General features: G+C 37.9%; 1 protein-coding gene across 6 annotated transcripts in view; it reads right to left on the bottom strand.

Annotated features, from left to right (window-relative positions):
* Positions 1-15,603: 15,603 nt before the first annotated feature.
* SUCO (SUN domain containing ossification factor) overlaps positions 15,604-19,421 on the bottom strand; it is a 100,797-nt gene continuing 96,979 nt past the window's right edge. For 5 of the 6 annotated variants that reach the window (XM_007480793.3, XM_007480791.3, XM_007480795.2 and 2 more), the window contains 2 exons: positions 18,111-18,166; positions 15,604-17,696 (listed from right to left, as the gene is read on the bottom strand). In XM_007480793.3, coding sequence (XP_007480855.2) covers positions 17,253-17,696; positions 18,111-18,166 — 500 coding nt within the window. In that variant the 3' untranslated portion in view covers positions 15,604-17,252. The remainder of the gene's footprint in view (positions 17,697-18,110; positions 18,167-19,421) is intronic. The other variant, XR_461296.3, reaches the window with a different exon arrangement.

Raw genomic sequence — 19,421 nt, 5'->3', positions numbered from 1 at the left:
CAAATTTAAACCCTGAGTCCTCAAATAGTTTTCTACCTGGAGAAAATCCAAGAAAGTACTCCTCAGAGAAAAATAATCTATACTGCTGGAATTGGCACAAAGATCTGTAAACAGACAACAACAATTGCATTGACATTATCTGCATGTGGAATGGAAGGTGGTTACTCACATAAGACCTTTCTCATCCTCCTTGCCAAGCAAAAATCTATGCTCCTAGAAATGTATGTAGAATTATAGATGTTCCAATATGGCAGAAACACACACACACACACACACACACACACACACACACACACACATACACACACACACACACCATTCCCTGACATTTACATTCAGGAATGTTCAGTTGAGGACCAACTTTCCGTTTAGGCATTTATCCATGAAAAATGAGCTTTAAAGTGCTCTTTACAAGTTTAAAAACCAAGACTGCCCAAGATTTTTCACAGCAATCTTGGTGGCCACTTGCTCCTATGCCTGACCCAGTGACAAAAGGATTTCACAAGCAGGTTGTTCTTTACCACTGACTCACACCCCTTGGATGACATAAAGAAGCAGGCGCCATTCTTCTTATCGACCTTATGGTTTGGGTGTCTTTCTTGATTCCAGGATGGATCCCCACTCTCATTGAGCTCCTTATCAAAGCCACATCTTCAGTGCTATAAAGGACTAGATTCCATAATGAAACAGTCCTATTCTCTTTTCTTTAGACTGCCCATCAAGTTTATAAAGGCCAAAGAAAGTCTTAGATTCCTTAGAACTGACCACTGAAAATGCAGAGACATTGACAAACAAGCTATTGGCACTGGTGAGGTTGAACATTGTACCCAGGTAACTGCTTTAGCCCATATCTGTTTGGTGGTATAATAGTTCATCTTCTTTTCTTCCATCAGTACCAAGTCTGGCATGGGCTGGTTATCACAGAGCTGGCCCCTGAAGTACACCTTAGAGTAGACAAAGTAAAGGCCAGTGTCATTGATCATCAGACTCTGGTTCTTGTTCTTGACTCCAGAAACCAGGATGATTCCATAGGTGGCTTCTCATTCAAGTGGAATGCCTTGTGATTTAGGCTTGCCTAGAATCAGAAAGAAGTTTTAAATGAGGGGCATTTAAGTACATCTGAGGCTCAGTGTTTTCACAGCACAGCTTCTTGTGCTCTGGCTATATAGCAAAATCTCTTGAATCATTTAGAAATAGGGATGTAGCTTGGGGTAGTGGAAAGAGCATGGGACTTGGAGTCAGGAGGCCTCAGTTTGGATCCTGGATTTCCCACTCACTAGGTATGATAAGCAAGTCACTTTGAGCTATAGACCCCATTAGCTAGAGAAGGGAATTAAACAGGATGACCTTTAAGGTCCCCTCCAGTTCTATGAGTTTATGAATCAATAGTGCTACAAAGAGTAATATAATGAATTTAATTCAATTCCTGGACCACTGTTAACTCCCTTTGTGGTCTTGACTGAGTGCATTGATTCATCTCTTCCATGCTTCGGTGTTCTCATCTATAAATTGGAAGCAATAATGTCACTCTTGTGTCAACTTCATCAGGTTATTGTAATGGTGCATTAACGATGCACTGGAAGATCTGGAAACAAGATCTGAAGCAAAGATGTTAGGATTCCAAGGCCATATACAAAATGGCCCCGAAAGGGTGATGTGCTAAGAGATGTCTAAATTCCTAAATCATAGACTAGTGGGGTTGGATAGGGCCTTTTATGTCATAAAAGGCAAGCTTCCATCCAACTCAAGGGTCCCCTCTACAACATAGGATCTGAGGTTGAAAGTTGAAAAGAATCTCAAAATCCATGCATTCTTCATTTTGCAAATGAAAGAATGAAATGCCCAAGAGGGCATGTTACTTGCCTTAGATCCTCTGGGTGACAAATAATGGAGCCAGAATTTGAACCCTTGTTCTCTGATTCCAAATCCCTTGCTCCATGCTCTCTCCATAATACATGACATCTTTGACACACGGTCATCCAGATTTGACTTGAAGACTTTTAAAGTCACCATGGCAGCACACTAGTTTATGAGAAATCCTTCTTTATTATGGATTGCAGGAAAGATTTCCTCTAGGAATTTTATATTGATAGCAGATCATTTGTATCCCTGTTAAAGACAACATTACTAGGTGCATGAGGAACCCTAACCCTTTCTACTGTGTTTATATTTCTACTTCTATTACAAAAGACTTGGAATTGCTAGTCTAGGTCATTGATTCTGCCTCACCCCCTTGCAACATGCATTCCAAAGTCAATGACTAGATGTTAAAAACTAGACATTTAAGGTTCTTTCTTTCTCATTCTACAGAAGAAATGACTAATCATGGCTTCCAGATACCTATAATTGGAAAATAAAACCATCCATCCCTGTGGTTTTTTTAATAACAAGGGCTCAGAATTTTTAAAAATCCTTACCTTTTGTCTTAGAATCAATATTAAGTATTGGTTCCAAGTATAAAAATTAAATTTATATCTCTAATAATAAAAATATCATATTTTATGAGGTTTATTAAGGATCATTAGAAATCAAGGAATAAAGAGGATACAAAATAAAAAATACTAGTATAGTTTTTCTATCTATTTCCTCCTTCAGCTCCACTAGTTTCTCCTTTAGAAATTTGGATGCTATACCATTTGCTGCATACATGTTGAGTACTAATATTTCCTCATTGTTTATACTGTCTTTTATCAAGATATAATTACTATCCCAATCGCTTTTAATTAGATCTATTTTTACTTTGCTTTGTCCAATATCATGATTTCAATGCCTGCCTTCTTTTTCTCCATTGAGGCCCAATAGATTTTGCTCCAGCCTTTGATCCTTACTCTGTGTCTACCTGCCTCATGTATGTTTCTTGTAGACAACATATGGTAGGATTTTGGTTTCTAATCCACTCTGCTATTTGCTTTTGTTTTTTGAGTGAGTTCATTCCATTCACATTCAAAGTTATGATTGCCACTTGTGTATTCCCCAACATTTTGATATGCTCACCTAGTTCTGCCTTTTCTTCTTTTGCTATATCTTTTTAAACCAGTGGTTTGCTTTTAATCAGTCCCCCTAATCCCCACCCTTATTATAGTTCCTTTTGAGCCCCCTCCTTTTTCGTTATTTTTTTAGGGTCTGTTAAGTTCCCTCTCCCCTCTCTTTCCTTCCCTTTTTTTTTGTACTCCCCACCCCACTCCTCCCTTTGTTTTTTCTCTTCTCACTTTCCCTGTAGGGTAAGATATAATTCGATATCCCAGCGGAACTAGATGCTCTTCCCTCTCAGAATTTATTTCTCTGAGAGAAATGTTTAAGTATTACCTATTAGCACTCTCTTCCTCTCCTTCTTATACTAGCATTTTTCCCTCCCCTTCCCATGTACCTCTTTGTGTGATATAGATTATCCTATTTATCTTATTCCTTCGAGTTTCTCTTGGTGCCATCTTCTATTCCCCCCTCCCTTTTTCTTTTTTTGCATATCATTTTACACCACTTATTACCCCAATCTCTATCTATGAATGATTCTTCTAATTACTAAAATAGTGAATATAATTTTTGAGAGTTATAAATAAAAAATTTCCATATATTAATAAACAATTTGATCTTATTCAAATTACAAAGGTAATTTAAATTTAAAAAAAACATTTTTTTCCTTTCCCCTCTCTTTCTTATTTACCTTTTCATGTTTCTCTTTGTATGTGCAGTATATATTGTAGCTATATTGTGACAAAAGTCATCAATAAAGATTGAAAAACATGAAGGAGAAGAAAAAAAAAGGAAGAGGAGATAAAAGTTTATCTGATTTTGTGCAAATCAGTTAATCTCCTTTGGCCTATTTCCTCATCTAGAAAATAAAGGATTTATACTAAATGAACTCTGAGGTTCCTTCCTGCTTTAAATCTGTGATCTTATCAACCCTCATTCATTCAGCAATCTGTGCCTACAGTGTGAAAAACATTGTGGTAGACAAGATGTTTAGCCAAAGACCCAGTTCTTACCATTATCTAGCTTAGAGTCTAGAGCAGGAGGAAAAGATACAAACTCATGTGACTATAATACAGAATATTACAACAGAAGTCTATTTTATCAGATTGGGAAAAATAGTACTGTATGAAATCTGAGTGGGACAGAGGAGAGAGTACCAACACTGGGGATCAGCGAATGTTTCATTGAGGAGATGGCACCAGACTTTAGAGAGCTTTGACCAGCAGGCAGAGTGGTATCACTTTTACTGGAATAGCAATAGGGCAAAGGAATGAGATGATTAGATCTCTTACATGAGCCCTTTTCTATTTCCAATGCCATTACCCTCCTATGTGCCTCATTAATCCTAGATAATTGGTCTTCCTACATCTACTTCCATGGGACTCCAATCTACCCTTCTTAGCACTGCAACTAATATTCTTTAGCCATAATGTTACTATGCTACTATTGGGTTATTACTATTTACTACCATTTGCAAGCAGCTTTTGTAGCTGTTCTCTACAGAATTCAAACTCTGCTTAAAGAACCCTCTACAACTCAGTCACTCTTCTTATCCCTTTATTCTCCTCCAAACCCTCTATGTCATGGCCACACTATCTGATCTCCCAAACCACCTTATACTTTTCTTCCTCACAGACCTATGCTATTCCCAACTTCTGGGATGCCCTTATTTTGTTTCAATCTATTACATTTCTAACTTCATTCAAATGCTACTTCCTCCAGGAAGCTTTTTTCTGACTTCTCCCCCATCTCTATCTAGCTTTACACACAACCTTTCCTTTTATACCTCCTATAACGCTTGGTTTGGTAATTCTCAAATGCCAGGCTTGGTACTGATGGAAGAAAAGAAGATGAACTATTACACCACCAGGCATATGTGGGCCTAAAGCACCCTAAACCTGGGTGCCATGTTCAACCTCACCAGTGCCAATAGCTTCTTTGTCAATGTCTCTGCATTTTCAGTGATCAGTTCTGAGGAATCCAAGACTTTCTTTGGCCTTTATAAACTCTGGGGCAGTCTAAAGAAAAGAGAATAGGAATGAAAGGAAAGGGGTTATGGGAAATGAAGTCCAAGGATACAAAATTCTAATTACACATGATATTCTAGGCACAATACTATGCTTCATTTTTGTTTAAATGTTTTGATTCTTTTTATAAGGAATAGTGGGGATAAGGAAAAGGAAGGAGAGAACAAAGGAGAGAATAAGGAACAAATTTTGTGATGTAAAGAACAAAAATGTCAATTAAACTTATTAAAAGTGAGCATGCAAGGTCTCTAAGTCTGTAAATTTTCCTAAGGTCTTTTAGCTGGTTTCCATTCATTCATTTGTTTATTCACCAAACATTTCATTGGCCTAGATAGCCCAGTATATCATTGGAAGGGATCTCCTGGATCATCTAGGCTAGTGGTGTCAAACTCAGAAAGAAGCAGAGGAAGAAGAGGCCACTAAAACCATATGTAAGAAACTTTGCAGGTAGCACATTGATTTATTTTTAAAATGTAATACTATGTATATTTTATTGTATTTTTATTTATTTTGTTTAAAAATTCCCAATTACATTTTAATCTGGTTTGTCTCAGATCCAATTGTTTGTTTGGTAACTCTGCTTTAGGTCATACAGAATTTTCTCAAGATACTAAGAGGTGTGTTCTGAAGCTATTGAGATAGAATATCATCTTAAAAAGAGATTGTGAGGGGCAGATAGGTGGCTCAGTGGATTGAGAGTCAGTCCTAGGGACTAAAGGTCCTGGGTTCAAATCTGGCCTCAGACACTTCCTTAGTGTGTGACCTGGGCAAATCACTTACTCTCCATAACCAATACATGATGTTGGTTCTAAGATGGAAGATAAGGGATATAAAAAAAAGGTGGGGATGGGGGTAGATTGTGAACCTGATTTGTGGCCAGGCTCTGGTCATTGACATTTTATTACCAGCTAGCCATCTGGAATCTAAACCCAGCAGTGGTTTAGCCTGCTCATCAGAAAGAAGAAATTGTTGTAAGTATAAGTAATTCCCTTCACTTACAAAATACTGATCTGTCCCCTCCTCCCAACTTCTCACCACCTTTACCACCTGTGCATTCCATCCAGTGGTTGGTTCTCAGTAGCTTTTACTTCTAGATTGGCTGTTAAGTTGGGTCCCTCTGACACGGCTTGAAACTCTGGATTTGCAGAGATGAGAGAATAGCTTGCTGGTGCTCTCATAGCCTTTTGTGGTCTGGGCTATTCCAGGGAATAGTGGAACATGTGTATGAGCTGCCCTGAAAAAGAAACACAGAAATTAAGCTGTCATTTTGTCTCAAGGGTCCTCATCCCATGGCACCATTGGTTGCCAAATCCCATAACTCCCAAGAAAGTGGTCTGGCGTCATTGTCAAGCAATTGGAGTACATAGACTCTTTAAGGAATCTCTCCAGGATGAAAAATGAAATTGGCAATGGGGGCTAGACAGAGTCATAGAACCATAATCCACCATTTCTGTCACTAGCAGCTTTGGGTAGCTAATGCTTGTGTATCACACACACACACATTGTCTACTGGTTATCTAATGTGCTTGTATAACACTAAGCTACACCTTAGAAAGAGTACTCTGTTTTTTATATCCTTTTTATTTCCCATTGTGTGTGTGTGTGTGTGTGTGTGTGTGTGTGTGTGTGTGAGAGAGAGAGAGAGAGAGAGAGAGAGAGAGAGAGAGAGAGAGAGAGAGAGAGAGAGAGAGAGAGAGAGAGAGAGAGCGTGCAAAGGGATGGGGGTGGATTAAAAATGTAATGAGGATTAATGTAAGAAGGCTATGTAGGATAATGAATAGAGTACCCAATTTGTATTCAAGAGCAGATCTGAGGTTAGATACTACTTTTTAATATTATATATATATATCACTATCTACAGGTTATTGTCAGGCAGCAATTGGAGTTGGATTTCACTGATGACTTCTGGTATAAAGAATTCCTAGTCATGGAGACTCCCCTCTTCCCATGCTGGTCAATACCTTCTCTGCAAGTTGCAGTCTTCTCAATGATGGCTATTGCTAGAGACTGATCAAGTCCATGCTTTCTGACTCTTCTGTCTCCAGTCCTGTCAATGTACATTCCTTTTGCCAAGTGCTAAGAACATAAAGGAAAACAAAAAACAAATCCTGCTCTTGTGGAGCTTATAATCTAATGAGGAAAACAATAAATAAGCAACTAGGTGTAGACAAGATACATGGAATAGATGAAAGTAATTTTAAAGGGAAGCGATTAACAACTAGGAGGATTGGGAGAGACTTCAGGCAGAGGATATAAATTGAGCTGAATCTTAAAAGGAACCACAGGAACTTAAAGGTGGAAATGACTGAACAAAATGGAAAAGAGTGCTTTGTGTGGGTGTTGATTAGAACTATGCTTTAGAAAAATCACCTTGACACCTTGGTAGTGTAGCTGGGAGCTTGCTTGAAGGCAGCAGTAAAGAAACAGTAGAAAGGTAGAGACTAAAGAGAGTATGAGGATGATAGTGGAGATCATTTGATGGAGAAGTTGGGAGGTGACCATGGTACAGGTAGAGAGATTAGACTTGTTGAGAAGGGACTATTCATATGGGGACTGAAGGAAAGGCAGATTCAATAAATGAAAATAAAATGTATTGAATGTAATATTAATAAAAATATTATGGTTGCCGTTATGAAATCAATGCTCAAGTCAGGATTCCATTAGTAGCTCTTAACAATGTAATTTTAATAAAAATGGAGGTATATGAAAAAGGGAAATGAAGGAAGGGGACAGAAATCGCACCTATTCTGAAAAATAACTAAGCTGAAATTCCAAGCCTGATAAGCCACTTAGCTTCCAAAGCCTCCAGTGCCAACCAAGACAGAGAGACAAAGAGACAGAGAGAGAGAGAGAGAGAGAGAGAGAGAGAGAGAGAGCGAGAGCGAGAGCAAGAGCACAAGCAAGCAAGCTCTTCCCCACACCTTTGTATACAAGCAAAATATGAGGTGTGGGGTAGGAAAAATTTAGGGAGTGAATTCTATCATCATACAACCAATTGCTTGTTACTGCCATTTCTAGATTCTCCCTCTACCATCATTGCTAAGTAACATCTCTTTAATCAACATTACTAAGTAACTCTCCTCCTGCTATCCAAATTGTCAAGAACCTGATCCGGTAACATTCTCTTTTCTTCTTCAGTGATTTCAGTGTCAAGCTGTGTTGTGTGTGTGTGTGTGTGTGTGTCTTTCCACAATTCCTACCTTCAATCTACAGGTATTTAGTATGTATATTGTTTCCTCATATACCCTAATTTCATAGTTCTTTTCAATCAACTCAGTTCCCATGAACATCTCCTCCATTCCACATTAGCTATACACAGATGGTCATATGCTTGGACACTCATATTCAGCTATTTTCCACTTTGTCATCAGTTTATTAATGTCCTCGCTTGAGGCAATAGTACTACTGATCTCAAAGCAAAAGGTGAAGAGGCAGTGAGATGAAAGAGGCAGGCATGGTCTCAGGGAGTTCAGAGTTGAGTGCTTTAGAAGGTCCTCCCAAGGCTTATTTTTTGCAGAGAGGTATAAGATTTAAAGGTTATTCAGTGCTACCCATTCAGTGCACAGATGAAGAAACTGAGGGCTAGAGGCTAAGTGAGCTACCTTCACTCTAAATCCTAGTGATGCAAATATGCAAATGGTATGTCAGAGTTATCACTAAAACTTGGTAGTATGAGACCCATGACTGGATAAAATATTTATTAGGCACTTACTTTGTGCTAGGCACTATATTAAGGGCAAAGCAAATAATGACAAGAAAATAAGACAATCCTTACTCTCAAGGATCTTATATTCTAATAAAGACAAAACACAAAGGAGAGCTAAAATGTCTTTCCAGATCAGAATACCTTGCTCTTTTGAAAGAGGATGACAAAAAGAGGAAGGATGACATTGCGTGTTAAGAAGGCATGCTCCTAAGAAACTCCCCAAACTAGACGGGAGTAGCACCATGGAGAGCATTTGGATGAAAATCAAGAGAGGTAGAAATTGAATTTATTTTTTTCTACGGAAGACCATTTTCTAATACTCAATGTAAAGGAAAGCATAAAGAAAACATTGAACTGTCCTTGACAAGCTCATCCTATTTGGTCCAGGGGAATAGACCATATAAACAGAAAGAAGGAATAGATGAGTAATTCAGGAAACAGATTACAAATCTGTCAAGAGTTCTGACATAATTCAATAATTCAGACTTTGTTCTTGCTCTCTCCCCCACCCCTCCCACTCAAGGTAGAACCAATAAGAATCTCTTGTTTTAATTCTACTGTAGTTTCATTCTTCAAAAGGTGGAAACACCAACAAGGTGAAATTCTCTCCTGAACCTTATTCACATTAAATAGGAAGAAATTGTGGTGGAAATAATGGGCCCCATGAAAAAGAGTACTTACTCTTAGTAGTACTTAGGCCCATATCAACTTGCTTGCTCTTTAAGTACTAAAAAGAGGGAAAGGAGAGAGGAAGAGAAGTTGGAACTCATTTTTTTTTTAAAAAAGGAATGTCAAAAATAATTTTTACACGTAATTGGAATGATAGGGGAAGAGAAAGTCAGGCAGTTTGACATGCACCTTGAATTTTGGGAGAGTTAATTTCAAAGGGTTTGGCAAGCCAGGTAGGATGCTCATGATCTAACGTTCCCCAGGAGAAATTAGTCCAGAAGGGATAGGAAACTGAAGAATGCAATTCTGAGGGCATAAAGGGAAACAATTCTAATGAAGGAAAAAAAGAAGACCTGCCCAAAGAAAGACTGGATGTACAAGTACACTTACAAACTTAGATTTTCAAAAGATATAAGAGAATAAGCCAAAGCTGGTGAAGAACAACAAAGAGTTGTGGTTTTTTGTTTGTTTTTAAAGTTGGTGAGAAAAAGGGAGAATTTAAGAAGTAACAGCTTTTTTTGGTTGTATAAATAAAAATTTTGTACCTTTGAACTACATCTCCCAGCTTCCCTTTCCTCTTTCCTCTTTCATCCCCACCTTGCATGCTTACATTGTATATAGTTGTAATTCTGCCTCTCGCTCTCTTCTTTAGCAACCACAGCTGTTATCTCCCTTTTTACTATAGCTTTTTATTTTAGTTATCATTAATAAATCTTATTAAATATAATACTTGGAGTATTTGGATATTAATTTTTAATCTTACATGGTGGACAAGATGACAATTGAAAATTGCAAGAAGGTGGAGCTACTCCATTCCCTTGCCACTCTTCTGCCTTGGAGCCAATACACAGTATTGACTCCAAGACGGAAGGTAAGGGTTTAAAAAAAAAAAAAGAGTCTGCAAACTATAAACCAGAGAGCTTCATTGATTTCTGGCAAAACTAGTAAAACTGGTATATATGTTGACACTATTTAACACTCAATGTAAAAGAGAGCATAAAGAGAACCTTGTGCTATCCTTGATAAGTTCATCCCACTTGATTCAGGTGGGTAACTTAGTTACCAGTACTGAAAGGTGTAGATATAATTTTGCAGAAGAGATGAGTGAGTCACTGTCAGCGATATCTGAAAGATATCCTACAGTTCAGAAGGGTAAATGTCCTGATTTTCAAAAGAGAAAAGAGCTTAAGAGTCTGCAAACTTGGGGGCAGCTGGGTGGCTCAGTGGATTGAGAGTCAGGCCTAGAGATGGGAGGTCCTAGGTTCAAACCTGGCCTCAGACACTTCTTAGCTGTGTGACCCTGGGCAAGTCACTTAACCCCCATTGCCTAGCCCTTGCCACTCTTCTGCCTTGGAGCCAATACACAGTATTGACTCCAAGACGGAAGGTAAGGGTTTAAAAAAAAAAAAAGAGTCTGCAAACTATAAACCAGAGAGCTTCATTGATTTCTGGCAAAACTAGTAAAACTGGTATATATGTGCAACATATAAATGAAATGGTCAAGAGAGTATCAGAAAAATGTCTTGCTTTTTGAAAGACATGATCTAAAGGTCAGCATCACCTCATCTATAGTTCATGGGAGACTAGCCTTCTTATTTCTTTCTATGGAAATTACTAAAGTGGCGAAGCTAGCTATAGTTGACCTAGATTTTAGCAAAGCAAAAATAACCTATCACTATTCTCTTGTAAAGTAAAAGACGAAGAGATGTGTACTAAAGAGTAGAATTCAATGAATTTAGAACTGAACTATCCATCAGACTCAAAGAGACTCAAAAAGTCATTAATGGTTCCGTGTGAGCTTAGAAGGAATTCTCTAGTAAAGTGCTAACAACATTTTTTGTTGATGACTAGGTGACTCAATAATTGATAAAGGTATAGATGGCATATTCATCAAATTTGCACATGAAATAGAACCGAGCAGAATAACTTAAAACACTGACATATCAACAATCAGGATCCAAAAAAGACCAGGACAGGCTAGAACATCAGACTAAAATGAACAAGATGCCATTATTTAATAGAGATAAACATCCAATTTAAATATGGGTTAAAAACTCAACATCACAAATACAAGATGTAATAGGCATAATTAGATGAAACTTTATCTGCAAAAGTTCTGGTGCTTTTAGTGAACTGGAAGCTCAATGAGTCACCATAGCAAAATTGAGAAGTGAGGCAGTTTCCTGGATTATGGAGGCGATATAGTCCCAGAGTCTTTTGCTCTTATCAAACTACATTTGGGGATATTATGTTCTGTTCTAGGCATCACAGGCTACAAGGACATTGATAGACTGAGTAATGTCTAGAATAGTTTCTTAGCCTGGGTTTATGAACTTAAAAATGCTGATAACTCTACTTCAATGTAATTGGTTTCCTTAGCAATCATATTTGTGCATTTAAAAAAATATGCTGATACAAGGTCTATGGGCATCCCTGAACTGCCAGAGATCTATGACACCAAGAAACATGGTCTCCTGGTCTAGAGGGCAACCAGAATAAGTAAAAGTGTTGTCTTTGTAATTTAGTTATCAGATAAAGGAATTGAGAAATGTTTAGCCTGGAGTAGTCTGAAGAGGATATATCCTCTTCATATATATATGTATATATACATGTATATATATACATATATATATGTATATACATATACACACACGTGTTTATTTATTCCATTTGGCCCCAAAGGGCAAAACTGGAACCAAAAATTGGGTGGAAATGTAAAGAGAAAAGTTCAGGCTTGTGCTTGAGAACATCTTCCTAACAATAAGACACTCAAAACTAGAATGGGTTTTCTTGAGATATGGGTTCCCCTCAGTGGAAATCTTTTAGCAGAGGATGAGTGACCAAACCATGGACACGTAGTGGGGATTCTTTGGGAGGAGCTGAAGTCTTTTCTAACTTGAAAACTGATTTTTTTAAACTAAAGGTCCAAAGGATTAGAGGCTGACAGAAAACTGAGGACACCAGACTGTTATTATTTTTACTCATAGCTCTTCTTACCTGTGTGACCCTGGATCCATCACTTAACTTACCTATTTGCCTAGCCCTTGCCCTTCTGTTTTTTTTTAATTTTTAACCCTTACCTTCCATCTTGGAATCAATACTGTGTGTTGGTTACAAGGAAGAAGCTAGTAAGGGCTAGGCAATGGGCGTTGAGTGACTTGCCCAGAAATTAAGGGGGAAAAAATTGATCATGCCAAACATAGTTTGTTTTTAAAAATAGATTTTTGGGGGTCTAGATGAGTAGAGAGGAGTCGTACATGCAATTCACAGAGATTTTGGTAAAATACTTGAAAGTCTATAAAGTTATTTGGGGTGGTGGCGGAAAGATGTGGTTTAGTGAAGGTACAACTAGATAAAGAACTGATTCAATGGCATGACCCAGAGTACTCATTAACAGCTTGATCTCCAAATGGAAAGTCTCCATGGGATGGATTTGCATGTGGCCCTCTGCCAAAGGTAATATTTTCATTGATAACTTGAACACATACATGGGGTCCTTCATTTTTAAAAGGTTCAAAGCTTAAAGTAAAAAAGTTTACAGGTAATCAAAGTTTAAGTTTTCTAATACCCTGGATGTTAGGATCCAAAAAGAAAAAATATAAGCTAGGGCAGTGAGTTCAATGTAATAAAATGAAATTTAGTAGGAATATAAATGCAATGCCTTACATGTGGGTTTAAAAAAAAAATTAGTTCCTAGCTGCATGACCCTGGGCAAGTCACTTAATCTCCATTGCCTCGCCCTATTGTTCTAAAATGGAAGGGAAGGGTTAAGAGAAACATTTGTTTAATGAGTTCTTAGGAACAAGGTGGGGAGTGAGACATGGTTCAACAGCAAACCTGTTTGGAAAAGATCTGAGAGGGTGAGAGATCAGAGGCCTGCAAGTTCCGAAAGAGCCAGCTGTGCAATAGGGCAACACCACAAGGGAGACAGCAGAGCCGGACCTAGAGACCGGAGGTGCTGGGTTCAAATGAGATCTCATACACGAATCGCCATTGCTGGGCCCTGGACCTCTCTTCTGCCTAGGAAGCACTGATTTGGGGGGAGGAGGGGGAAGCTCTTCATCGTCTTCTGCCCATAGAAAGACTAAAGCGCCAGAAGAGGGAAAACGACGTGAGGAGGGTTTTCCAGGCTTCTCTCCAATGAGGGTCTGTGGATGGAGCCGAAAATGTTTTGTCTGAAGCGCCAGTGAAGGAGAGGAGGCAGATGGGGGCTCATGGTTTTTGGGGGGGAGGCGGGGGGAGTTGTCCCAAAGTGAAACTGAGGAGCGAGTGGGCTCCTCCTCCCTGGAGGTCTGGAAGTGGATGCTGGACGCCCATTTATCCAGGGTCATGCAGAGAGACTTGGCTCGAGAGCTGTTGATGTTCCTTCCAGCTCTGAGATTCAGTTCTTCCCTAAGTGAATGTTATGGCCTCCTTCTCTTTAAGTAATAACACCAAACATGGAAGTTGGAGTGATTTTTTTCTCCTCTCAGTATATTTCCCTGTAGCAAGTGGGAACAATCAAACTCACCCTACTGACCAAAAAACTTCAGTGTTATCATAGGTGTTTAGGGTTTGTTGTTGGTTGGTATTTCTCCCATTGAAAAACATTCACCCTTACCTTTCGTCTTGGAATCAATACTATGCATTGGCTCCAAGGCAGAAGAGTGGTAAGGGCTAGGCAATGGGGGTTAAGTGACTTGCCCAGGGTCATACAGCTAAGAAGTGTCTGAGGCCAGATTTGAACCCAGGACCTCCCATCTCTAGGCCTCTTGATCCACTGAGCCACCTACCTGTCCCTGGAAAACATATATAAAGTAGGGATGGGCAGGTGATACCAGCAGAATCATAACTTTCTCTTTTTAACCATCTGACAATGGTTTTTCAGTTACACTTCGAGGGCTTAAGGAAAACCCATTTTCTGTCTTATGTAAATGCTGTATAACATAGACTCCCCACAAAAGAGTATCCTCCATCAATTGCTAAAAGAGCATACTATCTAAGAAGGAAGGATGTAAGTAAGTATGTAATGCATGCATGTATATATGTATGAGGAAATGTGGCACATTTTTATTTCTTCAAAATTCCTATAGGGTCCTTGTTCTTGAGTTCTCATAGTTATATATTTTAATAAGCAGCAAAAAATACTATAATCTTGAACAAAAATAAGTTGACCCAGTATTTCCTTTACCTCCTCTATCTTCTTAATTTATTGAGAGCTTCAAGTAAAGTTGCTCCATGTTGAAAATTAGGGACTGTGGGAGGCAGTATGTGCTATGAAATCATTCTCTAATCCTTAGATACCATAGAAATCACTTGACACTTTATTGAACACTATCAGAGCAAATAGAAGGTCATTAAGATGAACTTTCAAAAAGGTGCTTCAAAACAGCTCCCAAAGAATTGAGATTACAAGGAAAAAAAAAAACAAAACCTCTCCTCCTGATTGTGCACGTTCCTGTAAAGTGGCAAAGAATGAACTTGCAATGGAGTGATAAAATGTGAGCAAATGGGGGCAGCTGGGTAGCTCAGTGGATTGAGAGGCTAACTAATTCAATCACCTATTTGACTTTCAAAAAGCAAAATGGTAACCTCATCATTAGTGACTTCTGGAGGTCTAACAGAATTCTAGATTCAGAGCTGAAGGGAACCCAGAGGCCATCCACTTAGTTCAAGTCCATTTAATAGAGGAACTCAAGTTCAGAAAGGCTGTTCCCTATCCAAGGTCACAGGGTGGTAGAAGCTGGATGGGACAAAAGGTCTTCTGACTCCCCAGCCAGTGCTGGTAGATCTATGGCACTGATTTTATTAGTTGTCTGAGCAGTTAAATACTAAACATAAAAAGAGAACTTGTGTGTTGAGTTATAACACAAAAAAAAAAATACTGAGTTTCTTCTTTGTTCTCATTTCTTAAATGTTTGATAACCATTATTTGATATCCAACTCATGTAACTAAATAATTTGACAGGAAAAAAGGCAGACAGAATTAAACAGTTATTTTCTCATTAAATATGTAGTTTAAATTCTATCTACCAGTTTAGGAAGAAGAAATATATAAGAATCAAAGTTAGAATGTTAGCTTAAAAATAGAAAACCTGAAGTTGTTATTAAATTAGCACTAAGCATTTATGTAACTCCATACTGATGTTTAGCAGAATGAATGTTGGAAGTGTTTAACTTAAAAAAAAAAAGTTACAGGGATCAATTATGAGCTTGTGAATTTCTCTTAACAAAAGGAAGAAAAGCCATTAATTAATAAAGACAAGTGTTCAGATTTATTTGGAAATTCACAGTTTCTAATGGCACTACAGCTCTGTAGTTACATAAGTCTTCTTTCCACAATGTTGAATGCTGCACTCAGATGAAATTATTTTCCCATTCCTACCTCATTCTAATTTGGACCTCAATTTACTGTAATTATTATAAAACTCAGGTCCTCTTGCTCTGAACGGCTAAATGTGCAGACTGACCAACAAAAATTACATCATCCAAAATGTACTGGTAAACTAACATGAAAGCAGCAAAAAAAATTTCCTAAAGGCTTTAAATAAGTCACATTACACACAATACCCAGAAAAGGCATCAGATCAGTTTAAAAAAAGGATATTACTGAAAGTGCTCAATAAGTTAGAACAGTCTAACAAGGGATGTGAAGCTGTTAGACTTCTCAACACACAAAGAAAAAAGAAAATGCTTTCTCCAACTTCACTCACCATTGCACATTCACACCCCCTATGGAATAATTGTAATCCAAGTATACAGTCGCTGCCAAAATTAAAAAGAGAAAGTATGAAAACAGACAAAAACCACACACATCGAAACATCCTGCCCTGCACATTTGTAGCCAATACTAAAGCAAACACATTATGGAATAATTCATTCAGATGTGACTATTTCAATAAAGTTTGGCAAACTCACTGGCATGCCTGCTTACATTTGGACTCTGCATTGATAATATAAATTTTGGACTGTGCTATAAATTGGTCAGAAGTGTTTTTTTTCACCCTTTGCCAAACCTCCTTCTCCAAATTTTGCACTTTCAAAGGATTATTGTTCATTGTGAACAATCAGAATTCAAATGTAGCCAATGAGTCCCTATAATGACAGTTAACATCCTCAAGGTGAATCTATAAAAAAAAAATTAGTTGGGAACAATGGTCATCTGCAAGGTCCTAGGTGGTCCACTTTATGTTTATATCATTCAATTCCCATGGATAAATGAATTCATTCTAAATCAAGTAAATGAAAACACCCTTAAGAGCATCACAATCCCCCTCAGAGAACAGGCTTTCTGGCCCTGTGAATCATTTATATTCCTTGGTGAGTTTGCTATCCAGAAATCTTCTAGGCAAGTCTCATCTGATCTTCACTACCCGATGCACATGGACAGGTTGAGCTTCGGGCATGGGCCACTCGTAGAGCAATGTAGTGTTTACAACTTCAAAAAAGCTTATGTTACCAAAGAAATCAGATGACAGAAACAAGTTTCTCTTTCTCTCTCCTCTTCCAGTGGCATTATAAATAGACACAAGGCACATAAATATGGGAAGGTGCAAGAAATAGGAACAAAGCTGAAGAGAGCATTAGGCTTTCATTCCTATTCTACCCAAGGAACTGGGTTTCCAAATTACCTTTTTGCCCCAGTAATTAATCTGTGAAAAAAACATCTTTATAAAATATCTCCCATTGTCCAGGTAGGAAGTGATCAGACTTGTAAAACTGCAGCTCATTAACCAAGATTGACACAATCCCATCTACTTAAAAAGGCAGAAATCATAATTTCTGAATACTTTTCCCATTAGTTTTTAATGCCTCCCTAGCCCGCCCCCCCAACCCCTTCAAATACCACAGACTTCTTCAGTGAACAACAAAAGTCTCCAGTATGAAAAATTCAGCTAGTTTTAGATGTGTCCTGATACTGCTGTGACACCAAACGTTCCCACTGTGATCTCCTTGTTTCCTTTGATTAGGTCATGCAGGCTCGGCATTGAACCTGACTTAGTCTGAATTAGAGTTTTTATTAACTTTCCTTGGTCTTGGACTCTAGATCGCCTTCGTTTTAAAGCCCTCTTCTCAGTTTTTGTTTTTTGGGTCTGTCCATTACACAAACTTGTGCAAGCTGAAATGCCACAAAAATAGGATTCCTCAGACTGGGATGAGGTCTCTGAGCTTCCTTCAGATGGAGGACCCTTATAAGAAGAATGATAAACCTCTCCCATGTTAGAGAAATCTCTCTGGTTCGTAAAGGGCTTCCTTCCTTTAATGTCTCCATTGGCTATCGGTTGCGATGTGTCAGATGGCTTTACAGTTTCAATTTTTTCGGTTTTATATTTGCAGCGTTTCTTCTACAACACACACACACACAAGAAAAAAGAGAATTGGGATTAGAATTTCAAAAATTAAGCAGTTATTTATCTGGAAGAACTCAATCATTGTGGAATAAGTGCCACCTTCTGGCATCTGGAACATAGTAAGTACTTAATAAATGCTTAATGATTTGAAATGTAAGAATACATACATGTAAATTGTGATTCGTGTTGCTACTTCTGGCAAAGATAACTGTCATTAAGATTGAGGTAACCATATTAACAACATTAATTCTCATGGTTCATCTCTAAAATAGGACCCCCCCCATTTTCCATTTTTATGGAGAAAGGTAGTACGTACTTAGCTGGCTTGTGTTTATATCTTATATCTGACACCATTCTTCATCTATCACCTCATAATACACCAAGTGGACTCTGTAAATACAAAATTACCTTTTTTTCTGGAGAGAACTTGAGTGGTTCTACGATGTATAAGTCATCTGGGTCTACTACAAAGAGAAAAAGATTTTAAAACGAAAGAGTTAATTGAGTTGGAATTAGTCACTCATCTTGCACAACTACTAAACTACTAAAGTTAAGGTTTTTAGCTTTGATCCAATAAGATCTTAGCAATCTAATTCCTAACAGTTAAAAAAACAACCAAACCTGAATTATATTTGTAACAATATACCAAGTGGTTAACATACATACTCAAAATATCTAATGAAAATTTTCAAATAAGCTTTCCAATTCAGTTAAGGGCATTTTTCAAAATTTGTGGCTCAGTATGCACACATACTGTGATCCTAGGAAGCACTAGAAGTAGACTAAGCCTAATGTTTTCTGAGACTCAAGAGACACTGCTCATTAGCTGTGACCTAGGCAAGTGTTCATAAAAAAGTTTGAAGGAACTCCAGAGGTTCCCAACTAATTTAAGAATCCCTTTCGACATCTGTCAGATTATCTAGCCCCTGCTTAAAAACATTTTAAATTATAATGAAACCAGTGGCTAGTGCTTTAAGGTTTACAAAATGCTTTGTAAATATTATCCTGTTTTATCTTCACAACAACCCTGGGAGGTAGGTGTTAATATCTCTAATTTACAGAGAAGAAAACTGAAGCAGATAGAGATTAAATGATTTGCCCAGGGCCACACTGTAAGTGCATGAGGCAGGATTGACCTCAGGTCTTCTTGACTCACATCTCAATATTCTTATTCACTGTGCCTATTAGATGCTTTGTGCCCCTCCCTTGCCCTGTTAAATAGTTATAAAATAGAGACATTGCCACTGCAAAGCAGACCCATTCCTTTATAAAATAGCTCTAATTTTTCAGAAAATTTACCTTACACTGACATGAAATCTTCCTGTCTCTGTTATATCTATCAAGTGGTTCCAAAATAATTTAAGCTTTTTGGAAGTTTATCATTCCCATCTCAAGCACATGACATGGTCTAAAAAGAATGCATAACTTTTGGGGTAAACACACTCCTCCAATTCATAATAAGTATTGCCATTTGCCAAAGATGTCACTATAAAGGTGAACGAATACCTTTACATCCCCTGTTTCTCAAGTGGTAGCAAAATTATGGTAAAACAAGGACAATTTTTATATTCCAATTTCTAAATTCAGGTGGACTAATAGGAATGTTTTCACACCCCTAAGGTGCCTAACATAGCCCCCCCAAAATAGCAAAAACATACAAAAATTTATCTCATAACTTCATTATATATTCTGCTTAGTTAAAAAGAATTTGAAATTATT

Source organism: Monodelphis domestica, chromosome 2 (assembly GCF_027887165.1).
Source record: "Monodelphis domestica isolate mMonDom1 chromosome 2, mMonDom1.pri, whole genome shotgun sequence".
Classification (NCBI taxonomy): domain Eukaryota; kingdom Metazoa; phylum Chordata; class Mammalia; order Didelphimorphia; family Didelphidae; genus Monodelphis; species Monodelphis domestica.
Note: the sequence above shows the minus strand (reverse complement) of the source record. Positions and strands in the feature narration are given on the sequence as shown.